General features: G+C 30.5%; 1 protein-coding gene across 3 annotated transcripts in view; it reads right to left on the bottom strand.

Moving 5' to 3' along the window:
* Polr1B (RNA polymerase I subunit Rpl135) overlaps positions 1 to 25,197 on the bottom strand; it is a 168,501-nt gene that overhangs the window by 97,755 nt on the left and 45,549 nt on the right. For all 3 annotated transcript variants that reach the window (XM_085818338.1, XM_085818339.1, XM_085818340.1), the window contains exons 6-13: positions 20,019 to 20,084; positions 17,410 to 17,484; positions 17,095 to 17,193; positions 15,127 to 15,299; positions 14,807 to 14,953; positions 8,725 to 8,778; positions 7,779 to 7,896; positions 3,130 to 3,214 (exon numbers count right to left, since the gene is read on the bottom strand). In XM_085818338.1, the coding sequence (XP_085674464.1) occupies positions 3,130 to 3,214; positions 7,779 to 7,896; positions 8,725 to 8,778; positions 14,807 to 14,953; positions 15,127 to 15,299; positions 17,095 to 17,193; positions 17,410 to 17,484; positions 20,019 to 20,084 (817 nt within the window). The remainder of the gene's footprint in view (positions 1 to 3,129; positions 3,215 to 7,778; positions 7,897 to 8,724; positions 8,779 to 14,806; positions 14,954 to 15,126; positions 15,300 to 17,094; positions 17,194 to 17,409; positions 17,485 to 20,018; positions 20,085 to 25,197) is intronic.

The following is a 25,197-nucleotide window of genomic DNA, read 5'->3' as shown; positions in this document are numbered from 1 at the left end:
ATTGTGAAAAACAATGGATAAAAAATTTCAGTCATTTCAAAGAAAAACATATTTCATTGCACAGTGCCATTTAAATGACAGAATACATTTTTAAGCATGCAAGACAGACTGGCAGCAATCAAAGGAATATTGTCAATTATATTGTCATAAAAAGTGGTTTGAAGAAAGAGACATACTGGCTGAATCGACAATACAAGCTTACCAAGCTGCAAAATTAATAGTCAACTAAACTTCACTGAATTTTTCAATACTGTTAAAAATAACAAAGAATTTTTGAACAAAGTTCACACTATTGATAAAAACACTAGTGTGAAAACTAGACACTAATGATAATTACTAATGAATAATGTATTGAGTTACTAAAAATTTATTTTAACTCATTCTTGTTTTTTGTTAATAACTTCTTTATTTAGCCTTTTCAGTGATAAAAACACTAGACACTAGTAATAAATACTAATGAATAATATATTGAGTTACTAAAAATTTATTTTAACTCATTGTTTTTCGCCAATAACTTCTTTATTTAGCATTTTCAAACCTTCTTTATTTTCCTTTTTTCTTAGTAGTTGCTTTTTCAGTTTTTATTTTCTGTGTGTGTATTTTCTCAGAATTCTTCCGGTTTGAGCAAAAAAAGTATGGTAAGCCTAGTCATTAGAGGATTGATTACGAATAATGTGTATGTCTTTTGGATTACTAATAAGTAAGACAATGCAATCAACAACAAGAAAATATAGACATATAATATAGAAAGATGTACATAGTATAATAGTATATATATAAGATATAGATATATAACCTATAAGAAAATATAGATAAATATATAAATAGATAAAAAACTGCATTTGAAAAAAATTGTAAAATGAGTTTAAATTAATTGATTATGGCAAAGCATTCAAGAGTTATTTGGATGAGAGATGCCTTTGTGGAAAATAGGAATTCAAATAAATTTAAAAAGAAATTTTATAACAGCAAATAAAGGATGTAATATCAAACAAAAAATACATTAGGAAATAAATATGAAATAAGGTTAAGTAAATTGATTATTAAGTGTTACAGTAATCTACAGTATTAACATCATCACAGTAGCTAAAGTATTAACATCAACGAAGAACAACGTCTATTTTGAAGAAAGAACGTCTGTTTCCGAATAAGCTTTAAAGTCGCAAGTAAATAAATTCCGCATTTCTGGGTTTATCTGAATAACAAAGTAATAATTCTTAATGCAAACAGCACAGAAATTTATCCTTTGGATTATGAATACTTCTAAATATTTATTTTTTGTACTATATAGAAAAAAGAACATACACACAATTCGCAGCAATTGATAATGCATGCCTGAAGTATATATTCGTCGCCAATAAACAAAGGTTACTGTGCTGAAAAAGCATGTATTGCACATGCGTGAAGCGTAAGCCCCACAAAACGGAGACGCTACTGTGATAACAGTAGTTTACCATTATGATAGCTTCCGACACCGACCTTATAACTGCTTCTCGTTAATCCACACAAACAACAGCTTCTCAACATCTTCTAGAGTTTTGGATGGTGCTTGGAAGTAACGTTAACTCCTTTGGCTATATCAAGTTTAATGTCTCTTCATGCTTCTTCAGAATAGTGCAGATCGCCGATGTCGAAAGGCTGTAAGTTTTCACCAATTCCGTCACTCTTACACCATGCTTATGTTTATCTGCGATTTCTTTCTTAATTTCAAATGCCATGGCTTCCTTTTTTTTTTTTTTTTTTTTTTTTTGCAGCACTATCTGAGGCAACAATCTTCTTGATAGGCAATGTGAAATAATTATGTTCATGTAAAATGTAATAAATAATTGACTTGCAAGCGCACAAACAAGTAGATCAAGGAACACTGAGTGATTTGATGAGGAGATTCCCCGAGTTGAACCGGATAAGCAAATGGCACCATGCATACCAACAGCCTGGCTCAATGCTCATTACTCGAGTCAATGCTCGTATTTAGAGACGAATTTTTTGCTCATACTTTCCTCGCATCTCGAGATTCCACTGTACATAATAATACAATATTTTCTTTTATATATTAACACATTGAGCGCGGCATCAAACCCTGGGGACCGGCAGTGAACTTTCCATGTGGCCGGCGCCGGCCCCTCGGGACCAGCAGTGAACTTTCCATGTGGCTGGCGTCGGTCTGCAGGACCGACAGTATTAAAGTTAAAAAATAAATATAGTCTCAATAAAATGTGATCAAATTTAGTTTTAATGAAATGTATTGCAACATTCTAAACAAAAATACGGCTTAGCTTGCTGCCGGAATGGAAAGGACAGCAAATTCGCCGCCGCACTCAACGTGTTAAAAAGAAATTTCTCTACATGTTTATGAAGTGTGCAAAAAAGTTTTGGTACAAATCTGAAAATCTTAACATACTTTTATTTGAATGGTTTGAATAATAAAGAATGAAAAGAAATCTCTGAATTCGTTTTATGAAATATTACTGCAACTTTTTTTTTTTTTTTTTTTCCCCAAACAACTATTTAATTTTGTCTTGCACAGTATGTTTTAAACCTAAGAAAGCTTGATTTATAAAAGCATGTAATACTTAAATTGTATGGCAATGTTCTATTAAATAAATGTTACAAATTTTAGACTGTTCAAACATTTCTCTTATAATTACCTAATCTTAATAAAAAAATCCATAAAAACAGATAAAACAAACAGGGATTAGCTGTATCAGTGCTTTGTGAATAGGTAAAAAACATTTGCTTGACTATTTTTATAACTTATGGATACTACTGTGCTCGCAAAGAATAAAAAAAAGCAGCAATTTTTTAAGAAATAAAAAATTTAACGTGAAAAATAAAAAAACTACATGGTTCAATATTCACATTTTTACAGACAGTGATTGCTGTTCAACAGAACATTTAAATACACAGCTTATGAATCCATGTGAACGCAAATGCATGTATGCTATATACACCTGAGTTGGCTATTGCCATATGTATACTGAAAAATATGCCCCAAACAGGGCATTTTACCAGTACAACTATAAAAAAATTTTAGTTTACAATATATAATAATATTGAACAATCTTATTCTTTTGACACAGTGTCATATATTAATATTTAACATGCCTTTATAATAAGGTAATAGCTCACCTAGATCTACAATGGCTGTTCTGTCAACTCTCAGTTTACGTTCTATTGCCATTTTCAAAGAGTTTAGCCAAGAATAGAGCTTTTCCTAAGAGATTAATTTTAAACTTAATACTGCATACCTTTTCACATAAATAATGAAAATCAACTATTATACACAAAAGAGAAACTTGAGGCATTTTTAATAAGAACATAAAATTAAAATATAATAAAAGTAGCTTTACATATTTTGAAAAAAGAGTAACTTGGCTTTATGCAGAATAATTACTTACACACGTATAATACTCAAATGCTATGAGGTCTGTAAAAACACTAAGCTACTGAAACTACTTTCATGATTTAACAAGCAATATATATTTTTTTAAATACTAGAATGCAGCTTAATACTTCAAATATAGTTTAACATAAAAAATTTCTTAAAATTAGTACATATTAAACAAATTTAATATAAAGCATCATAAAATTTTTATAAATATTTTGAACTACTATTTGGTATAGACATATCTTTTATTAATACAAAACTGTAAGTATTGAAAAAAAGTTAGCAGCTTGATATATTAAAAATCAAATACATTTTAATATATGCAAATTATATATAATATTTTAAAAAGCATTTAAATTATTAAGAAATATGCTTATTAATTTTAAATGGCTCAATCTGTCAATTAGTAACAGGTTGATTAAATTTGAAAATTAAGATAATTATTTATGCTTTGCCAAATTGGCAAGGATGAAAAATTGATGGTCCAATTTTTTTCTTCTCCCCCCAATACTTACCAACAACTGCTTCTTTAAACTTTCCATTTTTCCAATTTCTAGATTTCTGAAGCATGATTGTATCAATACATTTTATTTTTAAAGGACATAATTTTGTATGTTAAGTAATAACAATTAACTACTTTCATGGTGGGAAGCAGAAAACCAGCTGTGGTATTTCTAAAACACCATATGAAATAGAAAAATAAAACAAAAAATATTTAACACATAGCTTACATTGATTTCACAGGAATTACCTGTTTACAGAACAAAAAGTATTTTGTACGAATGGAGCGATAATAATACCTATTTTATCAGCACATGAAATCTACATCATGAAAAGATACTTACGTATTCAAGCAACCACTTTAGTAAAAGTTACCAAATTTTCAGAATGTACCAAAATCTCGCAACTATGCATATAGCAATTCTTTAGGCCTAACAAGCAACACTGCCACTTTCATAAGCACTCATTTTGTTATAGCTTAAGTTCCAACAATTTTTCATAGATAAACTGTGATTTTTTTATCATATACACAATTTTAAAATATGCAGATGTGAGATTTGCTAGTAATGGAAGAAAATGCTGTCAAACTTCTGAAGTAGTACAGTATTTTGTTGCAAAATCGCTACAGAACAGCTGCTCTGAATTTGTTTTTAAAGCAATTATCTGCTAAAGATAAAAATTTTCAGAAGAGCAAAAGAAAAAAAAAATCGACTTGCCAGTCAAGTTATGGACTGATTTCGGGAATAAATACCTAATTAAAACATAAAATGTGCATCTAATAATATGTATACGAGTAAAAACATTTTTTTTGAAATTATAAGTCAATGTTCTTTTACTAGTAAAAATCACCAAAATGTGCCAAGATAGTTGCACATACATAAATACCCATGGATACAATAACACCTGAATTCAGGTGTTTAAAAAAGTTACTTAAACACATTTTCAGTTTTCTGTTAGTCAGAACCCTCTTTGAATTTCTTTCGGGAATTGAAAAAGATATTAATAAAGGTCTTTCATAGGTAAACATCCATACAGCAGGCACTTTTACATCCGTTCTATTAAAAAAATACTTTTCCGTGTGATAAGACTAAGATGTCTTTACCACTTATAAAATTAAAAAAATTCCAGATTAAATAAGTTGCTTTCTGATTACCATTAGCTTTGCTTTAGATGCAGGTAACACAGAAAATTAGAAAAACTATTTTGCAATGGAGATAACAAAATATAACTAACTATAAGAATGACACTTATAAATTTATACTAATAGTAAAAATTCTACTAGATTTTCTAGTTACTGAAAAGTATCAGAGTATTATATAGGCTGGGCTGGATTATCTGATCAATGAAAGAACCCTTGGAATATCTGCCTAAACCTCATCCAAATTTTGGGCAAAAGTACACAGTAGGAGATAGGAATTCTGTCAAATAAATTCTGAATTTATAGTTTTTCACACTTTATTTATACAGACTTTCTCATTATTTAACTTCATCACTTTCAAGTGCTATCTTTACTGACTAATGTACTGCTCACAATGTCTCTTTCAATTTCACTCTCATTGCAGCACTCTTATCGAATATATTACCCATAATTTCCCTTTTAGAAGGAAGAAAAATATAGGGTGAGATCAAGAGCATGTGAACAAGAGAACAAGAAGCTGTGGAAATACTGTTTACTGTTATCTCTGTTTTGGCATAAAAATTGCAGATTAAAATAATGTGTGTACAAGTACCATATTTTGGTGAAGGAATCAGGATTTGCTTACACACAATTCTGGTCTTTTGCACTAATGTTTTCTTTTAGTCACCTCTGTGTTCCAGATAATACCAATGATTTACTTTTGGCCCTTCTAGCAAAAATTCATGGTGGATAACACCCTCAATATCAAAAAAGGCACTCAACACCACCGTGAATTTTAATCTAACCTACTGCACTCTTTCTGGCTTTGGGGAAATTTTCCATTCCAGATTATGAACAGCAGGTTTTATTTTAATGTCACTTATCACCAGCAATTATTGATTTTCTCAAATTTTCACCTGCAATCACAATGCCATTGTTTTTATATCACTATGCAATATCACCAGCAAATGTGGAATGAACTTTGCAGCAATTTCATACATTTCCAGTTTCTCAGTCAAAATGTGATGACACAAATCAATCAAAATTATGCAGTCCTCACTTATTTCCCAAATAGTCAATTACTGCTGACTTGAACCCATGATTTTCAGAGTTTTGTCACTTGATAAGTATCGTGAATAGAAATCATCACTGGCTGATTATTCATCATCTCTGAATCATTTAAATGATTCATAACACAGTATGACCTAACTAATGATCACCTTAAATATGTTTCAATATTTGATTGGACTATACAAGTTTAATACAAAATTTTACTTAAATGAAACTGATCCACTTTGAAAATCGGGGAACACACTCAACACACACTTACGCAAAGTGGTCTGTCTAATACAGCAATCAGTTACAATTTAAATACACATATAAGAATAATCTAGATAAGAGTGCTTCCTAATATACACTGCCACCTTTCAGAGATTCCTACTACATAGCGCTGGCTAGCTTTAAAGGAATTTTGGAACTTTTTTAAATCAGACTTTGTATTATAAAAGAATTGCAAATTTCTTAAAATAATTTCCTTTATTAAAGTAATATACTACTGCAATTTCGATGATAAATAAAAAAAACTTGATAAAGTTTTAATGTTTTACCAAATGGCAACATTCTGAGAATCAGCTATGTGTGAGGGTACATGAAAGATAAAGGTCTTGGGTTTCAAACAATGAACAATACTTGGCCAAAGCTGTTAGCTGCATTTCATTCTTCTCATCTGCCAGTTTCAAAGGCACGATCATGGCTATAGATTTTATTTAGCCAAGATAGGAGTTTACATGTTAAATGAAATGAACATGATTTCTTTGAGGTGTAATTAATACTTAAAAGTAGCAATTTTATTTTTAAATAATCTTTCAGATCAGGTTTGCCCCACCTAAACTTCAGTTTTGATTCTAGCTAGTTATCATATTCTCTACTGATTAATAATTCACTCATTTGAGAAAAAGCTACAGATGAGATGCAGCAACATCTTATTTAGTAACAATCATATTTAGTGAGTAGTGACAGTAAAGTTTAGCAGATTTATAATCTGAATAAAAAATATATAAAAATTTTCATTCACTTCTAAAATTTCCCATTTAGCTAAATAGTCAAAGCTTTCCTTTTAATGCTTTTTTGTTGGATTATTTATTTATTTATTTATATTTTTTTAAAATTTGGAACATTTATCATTAACCAGACATTGTTGAAAGTTTGCTAAATTTTGGAGCAAAAGGAGAAAAACCTAACATTGATGCAATAAAAAAATTAATGCAGTTACAAAGCAATAAAATGAATAAAAATATTAAGGGGAAAACTATAGCATTGTTTTAACAGTTTTTATAAATTAAAATGCTTTAGCAAGTTAAAAGAATGATAAAATATGCTAAAAACATATCCAAAAGTCTTCACTGGGTTTTAACCCTCTGAGCGGCACGGGTTTTTGGATTTGTCATGAAGACCTGTATTTATGCAGCATTTGTTAGCTAAATTTACATAATTACTTATTTTAGCCTCTATTTTCATAAACTTACATTCATTACAGATTACATTTACATTATTAAAGAAAATGAGAAAGCAAAATATCTTAAGTATCTAATATGTATCATGTGACAAAAAATCTCATGACCGGATGAAGATAGTCGCTCAGAGGTTTAATTTATTTGGACTAGAAAACATGCAGATCCTTAATGGCAAGCAACTTGCAACAACATGTAATTTGGAATACAGAAAATGCACATAGAAGTTTATTAATTAAAAAATAAGAATCATTTAACTCACTTTCAGAACTATCAGATACAAATGGCCTGGCAAAAGTAATTCTTGATTCATGGGATTGTCTGGAGATTCCAATGCACATTCTTTTTTTACAACAGAGAACAGCTTTTGAAGCATGAATCTAGGACATTTTTAAACACTATAAATAATTTATGCAACTGTTATTAGAAAATTTTACATCTTGCATGCAAGCATTTTTTGCTAGATCTAAATCAAAAAAGAAAATTCTTTAGAAAATTCTCAGAATAATGCAGTTTTATCAAATTGCAATTTACACTCAACCTTCCATATGCTGTTTATTTATTCCTTTGATAATAAAATCAATGCAAAATTAAATTACATGATAAAACTTTCAATAGTGAAAAACCATCACAGACAAAATATTTATTTTGAAAATTGCAGGCTATTGTAATGAAGTTATTAAAGAAGTATACCATTTTTATGAACAATTTTCATTTTATTTAATAAATTAGAGATAACTAACTCAGTTTAGCTTGCACATCTTTTTTACATCTTAAAGCGAGGATGTTTCAATCATGAGGTCTTTTATGACTATCGGTTATTATTTCGTAGAGCAGCAAGTTATCTAATAAACATAATATATATGTGAAGTTATCTAATATACATAATATATATCTAATACACAAATTCTTTCTTCCTCTCATAAAATACATTCAGAAAAACAGGTTCATCTTTTCCTGAATCAATATCACAACCAAAACTTTAAATTAATGAATATTATAAATTAATTTAATAAATCTCAAACATCAGTTTATCAGATGAAAGCATACCAGTAACATAGAAAGTAAACTAATGCTATATACAATTTATTAATTTATCCATTTTACAGCATGCACAATAACCATTATACAGCAATAATGGTGAATAAAAACTAAATTTGTCATTAATAAATATACAAAATAAAATTACTGAAACGAAAACAACTTACGCGAGCAACACAAGCTTTTCTCTTTCAGTTTTCAGATGAACACAAATACATTGGCTGGAAGACAGTAACAGTTTCAAAAGAGTGTTTTAAATTTTTTTAACATTTATAAAATCATTGTTTCAAATGATAAAAAGGACCAACAATTTAAATTTGTACAAAGTTTAATAACATATTAACTCTTTGCATTCAAAGCCATTTTTGCTTGCATGAACCAACAATTTGAAATAATTTTCCCCATATTTGGTGAATTTCTTACAGCTAACTTAAAATGATTTCAGAGAAATCTGTTCTTTTATGTCTGAAGATACTTGCAGTTGCTCTTTTGACATATACAAACAGTATTTTTTGCAGTTTTGTTCATGTTAAAACAGTATTCTCAGGCTTCTGTGCACGTTATCCATTCTGAATTTCTGTCTTTTCTGTGAAATCACTGACATTTTTACATTCACTACTTATTACCCTGATTTTTTGCCTTCTTACACCTCTTACTTCATCACAGCTTTTCTCCTTTTCTGTTGTCAAATAGTCTGTTCAATGATGTAATTTTTCATCAATACATACTGAACCCATTTTAACTTAAACTGGTTCTTTCATCATATGCTATGCTTACTGATCATTGTAACTTTAAAAATAAATTCCTTTCGCTATGATGAAGTTGAACTAATACCAAAGACACATATATAGCAATAAATCTAAAAAATGTATTTCAGATTAAAGACTAACCTTTGCCTTAAATGCACATATTATTGAACACACTCATGAAGTGATTTTGCCAAACTAAACCTAAATAGACATTGTTACTATTCAAATTATCATGTCAAACCGAGTGGTGATCGAGAATGCCTTTCGAGTTACCACATCACTACCTTTTGAGTGCAAAGGGTTAATACACTATTTTACAGACATAAACTATTTAAACAATAATCTTTCAGCTTCATATTTATTTTTCAGTTTCTGTCATAAGAATAGAATACTTTCTTTGTTGCTATAATGCACTCATTCCTATCTGACATATTTATATAAAATGAGACAATACAAAACTGTTTTATAATTAGCTTACAAACTAATATAACTTCTCAAACTCAATTGACAAGGAGAGAAATCAAGATTTCAGTTAAAGGAATCAAACCTATGTACTACTTCTAGTTCTTGCCAAGGGCAATTAATTTAAATACATAAGTAACTTCTTTGAATGGGCTTTATTAAAAGAGCTAGGACTCCTTAAAATTTCAACATATCATTACACAATGAATTTCAAAGCAGTTTTAATCAACAGTGCTTGATGGAATTGGTAGCATTGCATTTCTTTTGCTTTTTTGCAAATCCCAGTATTGATTAACCACTTTCACAAAGATGTCTGTACAAAGATTTCTGTATACATATATGTTTACGCAAAAAATATGTTAGGCTATACTTAATAACAACCTAATGGAATTCATAATAAAAGCAACCAATTTTAAATATGAATTTGATATTACACAAAGCAACAACCTTGTGTTTTGTGTAGAATTTAACCAAGACTCTATTGATTTTGAGGGCAACAGGTCTCTTTTCATCAGCTACTCTGCTATGAAAGAATGAAAGAAACTATGAAACTCTGCTATGAAGAGAGAAGACACAGCCATACTTATACCAAAAGCAAAGTAAAGCAAACAGGAAGCACCATCTGTCCACAGAAATACTAGTAACATGAAAAATTCATTTAATAGATATTTTAAAGCATTAGAAAAGGACTGGATTGGAGTTAAAGTCATTAACAAGATAAATTTTTCCGAATTTATTATGAACTAATTTGCGAATTCAATATTTTATCTTTGACAATTCAAATTTTTTTATTATTCCAAATTTAGACTAATACAAATACATCATGCTTTAACTCTGTGTGCATTAATTAGAATGATGCAGTGGTAATGAAACGCAAAGAAAATGGTTTGCCTTTTTCAACAAACTAATAACAGATATAAAAATGTATATTATTACAAAGTGCCCTATATTTGAATTATTTAATCTTTTACCTGTAGTTTTCATTAATCAGGCATGAAAGTGCAAGTTGGCAAAAAAAGCTGAACAACGCGCGGACGCAAAATTACACAAAAACTAAATGTGCATGCGCGACCTCAAAAAAAAAAAAACACATTTTAATAAAATATCAACCTTTTAATATAAAAAGTATTAAACATATACATATAAGTAAACTAAAATAATACTTGCACTTACTATTTTGCTGTAATTTTACCTTCCACTTATTAAAAAAAAATCAGTAAATCATCAAGAGATTGTAAGGAATTAACCTTCTTTAAGATGCTCTTTATGTAACTTAATTTAACAGTTGATACATGAATACTGTACACAACATTACAACACACTAACATACATATTTATGTTATATATTACTGCCCATTTCCACTGTTACTATAGCTTTCAATTATCTTCACTTTTAATTCAATAACCAGCACTTTATATAACACCAGAAAAAGTAGTCCTGTGAGATAATGTAGTTACAAAATAACATATAGTTAAAGGAGGAATTTAAAAAATAACTATTTTATCTGTCTCACTCGATCCTGATTAAAAATTTTTAGATAAAAAGCTTTTTCTCTTTTGCTACTTTTGCAGCTAACTTTTCTAATTTCCGTTTGCGAGCTAGTCTCAATTTCTTTTCAGCAGCTTTTATACAATCCATTGATACTTTTTTATTTTCTTCCTTATTTTCTGTAATGTTTAATTGCTTTTTATTTTTTTTAGATTCTCGCTCCTCCTTTTTTATCTCTAGCTTATTTTGTACAGTTTATGAGCATTCCTTAAATTTTTACATAGAGTTTTGTGTACTGGAGAATGAAAGTGGTTATCCGTATGTCTGACAGATGGCGCCAGCACCGATCACAGAAATTATTGAAGATAACTCTCATTTGACGGTTGTTTGCTCTTCTTTGATTCGATATTCGTACGCATCTAGTTCCGCCTTTCCACATTAGCCCCACCTACTTCGCCTTGATGTAAAACAATGTATTTCATGATCTCTGGCATGATGTAAAGTTTTTTTACAAAGAAAAGAGGGAGAGAGCGTGTCCTCCGTTTACCCCCCCCCCCCCCCCCACACACACACACATTTGCCGGTCGCGATTTCTCAACGGTTCTACATTGATCTCAGAAATAGCCTGGGTGACATTCAAAAAAGCTGAATTCTGGGAAATCGCGGAAAACTTTCATGCCTGATTGATTTAATTTTTAAAATTTTTTTTGAGCTTTTTTAATCATACAAACAAGCACTAACATTATATTTATAAATACATTAAACAATTATTACAAAACACTAAATAAACATAGTTACTGTGCATATAAATTGAGCAGTGCAATTTAGCCTCAGTTATGGATAAGCATGACATCACAAGACATAACATTTGCACTTTTGTTTGATGTAACTCTTAGTGATTCTCAATAAGCTGCCTTTTGTTTTCATGAACAAGGTTATAAATTGTTATTGCTGCATTTGTTTCTTGCACCTCGAGAGAAGGAAAAGAGTTTGAGAGCTGTAGAATCACATTTGCGATGCATTTACATTCATTTACAGCTCAAGAGAATTAAGATCTGTGAATGATGAATAACAGCTGGATATGACCAACAAAACAGTAATAGGCTGGAACAATCACTTGTGGGAAGTTTGTACTCATAGCATTCTAAACAGAGCTTCTGGTAAAATCATAGGGGCTAGTAAAATAGTAGAAATTAAACAAGAGACTTTTTATGAAGCTAAAAAACAAAGCAGGTCAAATGTTTCCCCAGCAGTGGTTATTTAGTGGAGTGTGCAAAGACACTGATGAATGACAATCATATAGTAAAAGAAAAAGTTGTTCAATAAATTATAAATCTGACATTTACACTACTGTGGATGAAAAAGTAATCCAATATAAGTTTTAAAGTTAAAATTTAAAAAAATACACTCAAACTCAATATGTATTATATCAAAATTATACATTTTTACACAGGTGAGCAAGTTATCCAAGGAATCGGTCATTACATGACAACAGTACTGTTCAATTTAATGCAATATCTTATCTGACCTTCATAGATTAAGATAATAAAAAATTCATGTTCAGCACCAATAAAATTAATAAAATATGCTGTTTTTATTTTAAATAGTATTTAGTCATTATTCAAAGTAATCAGATACTGTAATATGTATATATATATATATATATATATATATATATATATATACTTAAATCCATTTAGTGCGAATACAAGTAGAATTATTTTAAAAGTGTGCATCCATGCTGGTAAGCTATATTTTGAAAGATGTTTTGAAGTAATTTGAAAGCAAAATGTTAATAATGTTTTAACGGGGACTGGAGTTAAATCATCACGAAGAATAATATATCAAATGTAAAAGGAAAAATTAAAACATGTAATTATTGTCATTGATCGGAAATTAGTTGACTTTTCAAGGGGAACAAACCAACCCCCGTTCAATGAACAATAATTGATAAAAATACGTAAATATGAAAGTGTTTCGTCTTTACTCGAGTTATAAGTTAAAGCCAAACCGGCAATTCTAGTCAGGCCAAAAATTTCCACGAATAGTTGCTACTCAAAGAACTTATTCTCATGAAGCATTTTAGTCAATTCAATTTGGAGTAAAAATCAATTACTGTAGAGAAATCCTGTAAAACTTGAGTAACCATCCCCGACACTATCATCTTTATGTATTTGAGTACTATATTATTTGTAGAAATTAAACATTGGAAATTGTCATTATGAAATCGAATTCAAAGTAAAGTTGAAATAAACATAGAAGATTATAAAAAAGTTAAATAATGCAAACTTTGTAAAAACAAATCAAGGAAAACATAAAAATAATATAAAAATAATATAGAAAATAATATAAATAAGATCAGTGAATGTACATGAAGATATAAAGGCCAGAAAGGTATTAAGTAACTTACATTCTTTCTAGTGAGGGAGTTGGCAAAGTGTTCTCTTCGTGTCTGACTCAGAAGTGTAGGGTGTCCGAAAATTCTTAGCGGCAGTAGGGGCTTTGAATAATATCAGTTGGTAAGACTTGGGTGAAGTAATTTATGGTAGTGGGTGGGACTTGGAATTCTTGAGAGATGCATTTTGTGGAGTTCTTATCTGAGAGAGACCGTCTGTTAAGATTTTTTTGAAAATACTAGTGAATGGAAATTAATTATTTCTGGCTAATTGTCGTGTCGCAATGATTAAGAATTTAAGAAAGGAAAAAGGCATTTTCGCTGTCCAAGAGCTAATAGACAGTCTAAAGGCAGGAAATAGGCCCATTTTTTTTAGTAACAGTATATGTCTGAAGACAATTAGCTTTTTACAATATATACAATTGAGTAATTACACTATATACAAATCTTTCAACTGACAGTCATCCAACTTATACCACCTTCTCAGGTTTAGGAATAAATTATCATATCCCTATCAGTTAAATGATTTAGAGTGAGTATTTAACGCCTGCTCTTTTAAGGCAATGGTTGATAAATTGAAAGGGAATTAGATTATTTTTGAGAATTTTGATAAAGATCAAAATTTCGCATTGTTAATCTATTGTATCTGTGCATATAGTTTTAATTCGTTGTATTTGATTAATTATAGTATTGTTAATTACTTTTTATAGTATTGTTAATTACTTTTTTGGATATGTTGGAGTTCCAATTTATTAATTTGTTAGTATTGAAATTGAAGTTTCTTAACGATATACCTCAAGTATTTTTTTAATTAAAAAATGTAATGTAACTAGAAGAAAAACAAAGCTGAAGGAAAATAATTACAAGGCAAGAATTTGAATTCTGAGCTTACAGTCTTTTGAATGAGTAAGAAATATTGCCTACCACAACATGTAGCTAACACTGGAAGTGCTTTAAAATTATTATATTTGATACACTGTCTTGTAACTTTGAGGTCTTTGCTTCTTTAGTGAAGCACATTTGGATAATTTAATTATATGTTAGAAATATCCTCTATAACAACTACAAGTTAGATACATATTTTTGATTCTTAAATCCACAAAAACCTGGAAATGAAAGAGATTACTGCCATTGAGCATAACACTATTACTTACTGAATGAGAAACTTGGCAACTTCAGTAGAACTATACCAGGCAGGAAGACCAAGTTTTATGCGGAACATTTCACCCAGATAATTTAATGCTTGCTCTCGAACTAATATTTTTTTGCTATTTAACTGACGCAACATATTAACAATGCACCTGCAAAGACATACGTAGCATAACTGTATAAAAATAATGAAAAGGACAAAAGAAATATTCGTAATACATAATATAAAACTATACGAAAGGAAACGGAAAATTAAATTTGGTTTTGAGATCAAAAATACCTTAATATAAAAAATAAAAAAAAAAAAACTTTTCAAAATTCCTACCCTCGAAAAAAGGTATCACCTCTTTTTCCTTTTGTTATCATGTTGGTAATGTACAAATCACACTTATCTGTTAAAGCTTTCAGTATTAACATAATAGGGACAAAAAAAAGTTCCTTCTTATAAGTAAACATAAGTTTTACAGTTCCATCTGACAAATAATGTAGCACCATGTTCTGCAAATACCAAAAATAAATATTAAAACATTTGACCAAAAATTTTGAACAAAGAATAACACAGCTGAATACAAATTGTTAAAATAAACATACAGATAATTAAAATTTAAAAATACTGTCTCAAATTTCAAATATTCAAGCTTCCTCCCTTTTCTCAATCATATAATAAGAAGCAAAACACTACTCAAACACACACAATGTTAAAATATACTTTCACTACTTCATACAAAACACTCTATCCATAACAGTCCTCCATTCAAATATAATGCATATGAAGCTTGAAAAAACGTGTAAAATGACATCATCTGGGTTAATTCAAGTTGAAATGCAAACAGAGTTAAAGCACTTTTTGTTCATTTTATGCAGTGTTATACTTGAGTTTCAGAGATCAAAAAAAGATCCTTGTCATGCTACAAGAACCTTATTTGCTAGACTCACTTGCCCTTTGGCCCCCAATGTTATCTTTTATCAAGATGGTTATATGAGGTCATAATTTTAATGACTTACATTATCCAGAATGATAGAATAGCTACTCTATAACAGATATCAAACTAAAAAATCTACCAATTCTTCTAGGAATGTCAGGAATATTGAAGAAGATATGTGAATTTTAATCGATGAAACTCTGATTAAATACTATTTACTAATTATTCTCATTAAAAAAAAAACTCCTTTTAAGCATTTTCCACTAACTTTTTGCAGTAACAGTATACAGTCAAAAGTCGTTAATTCGGACACCCGTAATCCGGAATGATCTATAATCCGGACCTCAAAGCTAAAAACTTTCTGCGCATGCGCCGCGTTGGCACATGCGCACAGGCGTTTTACGCGTGCGCGTAAGACCTTGACTACTGCGCATATGCGTGTGCGCAAGTGCAGAATACGTTTTCGCGTGCGCGTTTAATGTATAACGGACGGTATAAACTAAAATTATCTAATTATCTATTTCAGTTAATGTTGATAATTGCGTTGTTCCTTAATCTTCGAATTGAATCCGGCTTATTATTTTTTGCAGACTGTAAGAGCAATTTTCTAAAAGTAAGCTTGAACTTTCGATTATGTCAAATAGAATTTCCGATGCTGGAGCTCCCAAAGGATCTAGAAAACGAAAGTATGTTTCGATGTCCATCAAACAAAAAACGAATTGCTACAAAAAATGGATAAAAGCATATCCTTTGTTTATCTAACCGTTCCGAAATCTGTTTATCAATTTCACGCTGCTCTGCGTGGGGGGGACGTCGCGGCGCGCAATGAACTGGAAGTTGATCTGTCAACACTATCGTTATCTTCAGGGCAGATGTTTTTATTTTATTGTGCTTATAATTCCTTACTAAATGTAGTATTTAATTTCGATGTACTCCGTCTTTGATATGATTTAAATCAAATTCCTCATCATTATAAATATCACGAATACAAATCAAATAGTTTTCTGGTTGCAATTTTCTAATTTCGGCTATGCGTAAGGTATGCTTTACGCATCCGCGCGTTGAAAGAAATGTTTAATAAAGTAAACAAATAAATATTAGGCTTCTTTTTTGGTAAATTTTGATACCCTTTAGATCATAATTGTTCATTATTTTATAAATTACTGTTTCATATTTTTAATTTTATAATTTCTGCATGCCATCTTACCAGATTTAAACTGATGATCTATAATCCGGAAAAATCGATAATCCGGAATCGCCGAAGTCCCGACGAGTCCGGATTAAAGACTTTTGACTGTATTACTTTTTAGTTTATACAAATTTCATCAAAAATGTCAAAAATAAAATTAAACTTCATAAAAGCAACATACACTGCCAGACTGATCACTTCTCACACATCTGATTGAAACCCCGAATTCAGTAAACATATCACCTCTCTTCTTCCAGTTAGGCCTTTCCATAGCAATGGGCTAAAAAAAAATTAGGCAAGACAAAAATTTTTACCAATTTCATCCTGTACATTAAATTAGCATTCAAGTCAATTACATTAAAAACAACTGCAGAAGATTTTACTTAAATAAATGAAAATTACTGGCAACATAACTACTGTAAGCTTCAATGTATTTAAATCAATTATTGCTTAAAATATTAAATTTAAAACATGGGAAACCTTCATATACACTTACATAATTTCTTCTTTGAATTATAAGCAATCTCACCACTTTTTCCAAACCATTTATAATGAAATAACCACCAAATTCCTGAATGGAAAAGAAAATAAATTTTAAATTATTAAAAAAAATAATGAAACAAGTTTTAAAAAATTTCATCATTCCATGTGATACTTATAGAAATATATTACTTACATAATATAAACAACCTCATTTTTATAAAATCTACTTAAAAAAATACTGTGGCACAGAAAAAATTACATAAATTATATTCTTTAAGCAGGAAGAAAATCAAAGTATAGCACTTTTATGATTACTAACATGCTTTCAGTTTAGTAGAGGCAAAAAACTGCTTGCAAAATTTTGTTTTTAATATCGTTACGAAATGTACAGCCCCGGTAAGATAGCTTCCATGAAAAGCAGTTTTAGGGTTGCCATAAAATGGCAAGGGAATGCAGGGTTGCCACATTTGGCGAGAAATTGCCAATTTGGCGATATTTGGCGACCCTGTTTGAAGATAATAAAGATGATTTAAATAAAGTTCTTTCAACAATGAATTCTATTGATCCTGTTATTCAGTTTCTTTTTGAACTTGAGACTTTCAATTCTCTTTCGTTTCTAGACATTCTGGTGTAGAGACATTAGGATTTTTTGGAAGCCAGAGATATGAAAAAATAACAACCGCCTTTGCCGGGAATCGAATCACAGACCTCTGCAAAACTGGCCCAGCATGCTACCGTTACACCACGAAGGCATGCTAGGGAAGTGGGAGAAATACCTTATATACTCCCTTTTTTAAAGGGCGACTAGGGTGTTAGGGGACCTAGTCGCCAAATCCTGGGTGCGGAGAATCATCATCCACAACCCTTTTAGTTCAGGCGCCACTTGTAGAGACATTAGGATTTTTTGGAAGCCAGAGAGATAAAAAAATTAACAACCGCCTTCGGGGGGAATCAAACCATGGACCTCTGGAAAACCGGCCCAGCATGCTACCGTTACACCACGAAGGCAAGCTAGGGAAGTGGGAGAAATACCTTATACTGGTCACACGTAGCACATCCAACTTCAGTACTACGGTTTACCGTAAACCTTCATCGGTTTGCTTTCCACCACACCACACTTTAAATCATGTCATCCAACTAAACAAAAGTTAGCTTCATTTTATTCCTATGTTTTCTGTGTTCTTCAAGTTTGCTCCTCCAAACTATCTCTTGATGAAGAACTAAATTATTTAAAAGCAATAGCTATTGACAGGGGCTTTTCACCCAACATTATTAATTAAACAGTTAAAAAATTCTCATCTCAACACACTAAAAGGCACACTCTTGTTTTAGGATATTATAAAAATTCTTTTGTCATTCCCTTCTTTCCATCAATTAGCTATAAAGTTGCACATATTTTTCAGAAATTTAACTTTCGGGTTGTTTATTCTCCCATCAATACAATTCCGAGTTCCATACACAAGGACCCCATTTCAGATATGAATTCCTGCGGTATTTATAGGATTCCTTGCCAGTGTGGTTTAATTTACATTGGCCAAACTAAGAGAGTCTTAAAATTTTGCATCAATGAACATGAGGCATATGGTAGAAAAAAGGAAACACAGAAGTCTTTTGTTGCCAAACATTGTTGGTCTGAAAATCACACTTTCAATTTTTCTGCTGCCAAAATTATTCAAAAAACATCTTCCATTGGAGAACTGGATTTTGTAGAGGCATTTCACATTAAAAAAAAATCATTCTGTTCTAGTTAACAATCCTAATTCCAATCCATCTTTGCCTTCGGCCTTTAAAGAAATTATGTTTTAGTTCTAGTTTTATCAACAGATGGTGCCACTAGCTTATCTTTTGTCCAGGTTTTCTTATCTTATCTAATTATCATATCCTATCTCGTTCATTTGCACTTTTGCAGCCGAGGATGGTGGTTCGGTAAAACCATCAAAACTAGTCCTGTGAAAATTTGAAAATATAATGCTAATTTTTGTTGTTTGACTTCTGAATTAATACATATGTACTTAAGTAATTATTTAAATCTATGGTATATTTTAAACAGGTAATTATTTTAACAGAACATGTTTAGAAGAAAAACCTGTTTTAAATAAAAATCAGCACTTTTCCAGCATTGGCTCCACAACTTTCAGAAGGATGAATGCTAGTAAATATTACAGGCTATGAAAATATTACTGATTCACAACAAACTTGACAATGATAATTTCACTCATAGCCAATGTAAAGTGCTGAAAATAAGCAATTATAAAATGCCTACCCAGATGCACAAAACTGACTACAATAAACAAAATAATACAACTATAAACCAAATTTTATTTATAAAGCTACATTTGCAAAGCAGCTGATTTTTAATTTTTATCTTTTAAAAAAGAAAGAAAAGCTCATTGAATACATTTCATGATCATAAACTACTAGAAGGAAAACTAAAACATACTGAAAGTAAAGGCTTTTCATAAGAAGATGACCAATCACATTTTCATCTAAGAACATGCACATATATGAGAACATTTATGACGATAGAGTTTAAAAATTTATTTTTTAGAATGCTAAACATATTCACAGTGATTTTTTAACAAAGAATATAACTGTTTAAATATTACTAATGCTTGCAATTACATTTTCTTCTTCTCCAACAGCAATCAGCTCTCGTGGTTTCATTCCATGAAGATTACATGCTTCAGACTGAAATAAAAAATATTTCTGATCACTCACCCTCAAATCAAAGTCTAGTATTTTACACATAAATATCATATACTAAAAGTTAATAGAGGAAATAATAAACATATAGAATTACAAACATGAATAAATTATAGCAAAATAATTGAGTTAAAAGACAAACAGCAAATACACACTTTAATTTTCTATTAACTATTTATCTACTAATATACTCAGTTAGGAGCATGCATAAAAGTAACTTCATTTTCCAAATTTTACCTGTTTAACTTATTGTTTAAGACATGACATAAACTGATTTGTTGGGGTGAGACATTTAGTGCAAAAAGACATTTTTAATTGCCATAATTTCTATAAAATTTCTTGATATAGAAATTACACAAAACTTCAAATAAAATAAAAATTTTAAGATTGCCAAGCAATTAGTGACATTAGAGCGACTGAGCTAATGAATATGTAAAACAATTGCATAAGACAAAAAATATGTGCAAACTAAACATAGTTATTTTTCAAATAACAGACATACGTAGATATATAGGCTGATAAAAGCTTTGAAACCAGTTATCTTATTTAGATGACTACTGGCTTTGCATTTTTTCTTTTTCAGATATGAGACTTTCAGACTGAATTCACTTTTTAACAACATTTTATAAATGTTTCAAAAAACGTGAAACAAACTAATTTGTGACATCCTTTTTAGCAGTACAGACATGCCATTTCTCATTTCTTACGCTGAAAAAAAATTTTCCACATATAATTGGCTTTTCAATGATGAAAATAACCTGAAATTACACATCACTTCCCAATAACAACATACCAAGATAAAAATATAGCTATAATATGCTTTTTATAGCATTTTAGTAGACTTCTTTCCCTTTAATTTCAAATAAGGATCTAACAATAAAAAAAAATGTATTTAAAAAAATTGAAAACAGAACATTTTAATTTTCATTACAAGAAGCACTACAAAATCTGACATACACACAAATTAAAAAATACAGAAAACATGAAGAACAGGTTGTATATAATATCGCTGTTTCAAAATCTTCTGATTTCAATTATAGCAAGATGAGGTCTATGAATTTCATTGTGACCAAGAGGCAAGGGTTGTCCCTACATCTGGCTTAGGCCTAGGGCACCTTACAGATGACAGCACAAATTTGTCCAACTTATCTTAATTTTGGTGAAGAATCTCAGGGGGGGATGGATCCGACCAGTCTTTTACCCTCTCAAGAGAATTCACACCTTAACAACATTTTAAGTACCCTTCATGCTACAAATACACTACATGCTTACAAACATCTGAGTCATATCTGGAGTTCAAACCCAACCCAAAGCTGCAACAGCCAGCTTCCTTATCACCATGCCAACAAAGCAACAAAGAGATAAATCAATGAATATTATGAAAATCAAAACTTTTACACATTTTTGTTTCTCTAATAGTCACAGAAGTGGTTGATATTCAATAACTTATACATAATAAATATTTGCAATACATGTGGAAATACTCAGAAACTGCTATATTTGACAATGGTATGCATGTCTCATTTACTAAATGGTTCAATCTGCATAGAAGAGGAATCAGCTTTCAGTCTTGTGGTTGAGGGTGAAGGCTTGCAGATGAAGACAACAATATATGAACTTGACAATGTTCATTTATTGTTTCGTTATTAATGTTCATATATTTATATATATGGATTTTGAGTCTTTATTTCCACACACAAAATCATCTCTATAGATGTTTATCCAATCATAAGACATTTCTGTGATTCAGTCATAATGAAAATATGATAAATTTCTATGTACATTGATTCTTAAAATTATGACGCAGGTAGTTTAGATGGGGAAGCAAAGTGAGGAGCTATTAGAAAGGTGGAAGCTAGGAAAAAAGTGACGTAATTAACTGCCAGGGTAATTTATACCAAGCCTGATGTACAAGTACAGCTAATCTAAGATTGGTTAGTAGTGTTACATAATGTAGAAAAATCTTAAATTTGGGAGAACAGGTGAATTTAGGGGGAGATAAGAATAAAAGTGGTTTAACGACATTTTCAAAAGTGCTTATGTTATTTAAAAAGTGAAATATTAAAAATGGTGTCAAAGTGTGATTAATTTCTTTGGTTCCAAATTAACTGTTTAAAGTTATTTCCATCCAGGAAATCAAATGACAATATTGAAAAATGTGTTTTAACTGCACCCTTATAAATAACTTACTCAATAATTGGTTATATTTTGAAATCTGAAAATATAAAGTAGCACTGCTGTATGAAAATATCAAAATAAAATGCATAAGCATTCTAAGATTTTATTCAGGGAAGAATATTAAATTTTATTGTTATTAGTAAGTATAATTTTATCAAAAATTTTGAATTAATGTTTAGAAATCTGAAATTATTTTGTTAACATGATAAGAATTTTTGAATTATTTTCTAAATAAGATTATTGTTTAAAAAATTAAATTTTAAGAATTTTCTTTTTATTATTATTTTGAGAATAATGTACGTATGAAATATAAATGAAATAATTATTAAATGGGAGAATATTAAATATTCTTAAAATTAATATAGAAATACCAAAGATTTAAGAAATTGAATAATCATAATACAACTTATATGATAATTTAATTAAGAATAAAATGTATTAAAATTTGTTTGGAATTACAGTAAATGAATGTTATAATTATCAATAATTGTATGTTAGATATAAATTATGTTGCGAGAGTACTGATTCAAAAACAGAAGCTCTGTTTTTATCTCTGTTATTTGTTCTTTTACCTTCCTCATATAATACTGTTACGTTATTTTCTTCCTATTCTTCTTCTGACACCAGTTGTTATGTTTTTTTTTCTTCCTTCACGTTCGTACGGGGTTCGTAGATTTGGAGTGAATCACGACGACACTTTATGAAGTATCGAAACACACTTTATTTGCCAGTATTGTCAGGACAGCTCCAAAACACGTTTTACTCTCGTTGAAGATCTACTATAAACACGCTGACACGATCAGCAACACAGCCTTCAGGTTATCAGGCTATCACGGTGGAGACAGCTTCCTGCAAAGCAGCTGACTCTGCTTTCCGAAGTACAGCTCCCGACTCTGCTTGGTCGTTCTCGGAACTCTGCGTACGCTCGAGACTTTCCACACTACAACTCTTGATGCACACAACGACACACGAGCACAGCTCCTGACTCTTTGGTTCAGTCTTTCCCGGAGCTCAACACGCTCTCTCGACGATGCACTAACCGCGATACACTAACAGACTCCTTCGGTGGACTCGACAACCCACTCAGCACTGCTGCCCGGCTGTCAACTCAATCGACTCCGCAGGGATTGACTCGTTAGACGAGGCACACACACGCTCGATGAGAGACACACTAATTACAGACCAGCAGGGTTTGTATAGCTTTCGGCTTGTGTTCGAGAACATTCTGGGCTAAACCGGTAAGAATTTGTTCCAGAAGATTCTCCATCCGTCTATAGGATATCGCCAATTTTGTTGCCAAATATCGCCAAATGGGCAATTTCTCACCAAATAGAGGTGTGTAATAATAGAGGGCAGCCCTGGCCTCATTGCTATTTTATGGCAACCCTAAAACTGCTTTGTGGGGAAGCCATCTTACCGTGCCTGTACATTTCGTAACAATACAAACTCTGAAGGTTAAATTTTTTATATCAGATTTTTATTTCTTCATATAATGGAGTGTTATTTTTTTTAATATAAAGGAATGTTGTGATGCAGTTCACAAAGGCCAGTTACATTATATAAGAAACGGAGGCCTTTTCAAGCAACTGCCCAAATAGCTGGATGGGTGTACAAGGAGAAAGCTCGTGGGGTTTTCTAGTTTGTGTAAAATAAGAAACTTGCACAATGTAATAATGAAAGTAAAAACCATACTTTCAATAATGCTTATTATAAATGATAAAATATTACTTAAAAATGAGAAAATTAGTATGTATCATGTAAAATGTTAAGATTTATGATTATTCATAATAATTAATGGGTACATAAAATTTTTATAATTGTGATATTGTGTGTAAAACGTTTTGGAACTCCTTCCCTAAAGTATCAAAATTGTGATGTAAATGTTCCAGAATCAAGAACTTTTTACAGATTGGACTCAAATTTTAATAGGACTTTAAAAATTTGCAATTATTTTAAAAGAATATAGTGTTTAAAATTATTACTGAATTCAAAATTTTACGACTTCTAATTTTTAATTGTTCAAAAGTTAATTTTATGTTTTGCATTTTCAACATTATCTCTCATATTTTGCTACTCTAATGCCTTTTCTCTCAAAAAAGCTTCTCTATCACTCTGCCTTTTTCTTTTGAAGGGGTGAATGTGTAAGATAAAAAATATGAAAGCAAACTTCTAAATTTAATTGGCTATAACCTCTTATTTTTTATTTAATTTGGGGACTTCCTCTCTCTGTCTAAAAATACCGCTATAAGTCTAAACTGCGTCATTCAAAGTAATCATGTGATCTTAGGTAACGCTTAATGCAGATACCTCTTGCCCAATCAAATAATTGTAAATCAAAACTTAAAACTGAAACTTTTCCGACTTTCTCCCTTCTTCCTCTGCATTACAACTCTGACACTCTGTCTCTTCTCGCTTATGCTTTCATCCTGGCAAGACGCTGCTGCAATCATCTATGTGCTGCTATGATCGCTTCTATCACAATAATATCAAAATTGCTCTGGAAATAGGCACAATATAAGTGCCAAGTGAATTATGGCCGCAGATGTGAGTTTAAATAAATACAGTTCAAAGTCCGTAATCCGGACTCATCGGGATTTCGGTGATTCCGGATTAGGGTTTTTTCCAAAATTATAGATCATCAATTTAAATCTCGTAAGACGACATGCAGAAATTATGCAATTAAAAATATGAAACCATAATTTATGAAATAAAGAGCAATTATGATCTAAAGGATATCAAAATTTACAATAAAAAAGCTTAATATTTATTTGTTTACTTTATTAAACATTTCTTTCAACGTGGGCATGTGTAATGTATGCGCATTCTTTACGTGCATGCGTAAAGCATACAAAAAAAAAAGTTTGTGGCTTTGAGGTCCGGATTATAGATCATTCCGGATAATGGACGTCCGTGTTACAGA

This window comes from Stegodyphus dumicola, chromosome 6 (assembly GCF_044657685.1).
Source record: "Stegodyphus dumicola isolate Sdum_Otavi_A_Nest chromosome 6, ASM4465768v1".
NCBI lineage: Eukaryota > Metazoa > Arthropoda > Arachnida > Araneae > Eresidae > Stegodyphus > Stegodyphus dumicola.
Note: the sequence above shows the minus strand (reverse complement) of the source record. Positions and strands in the feature narration are given on the sequence as shown.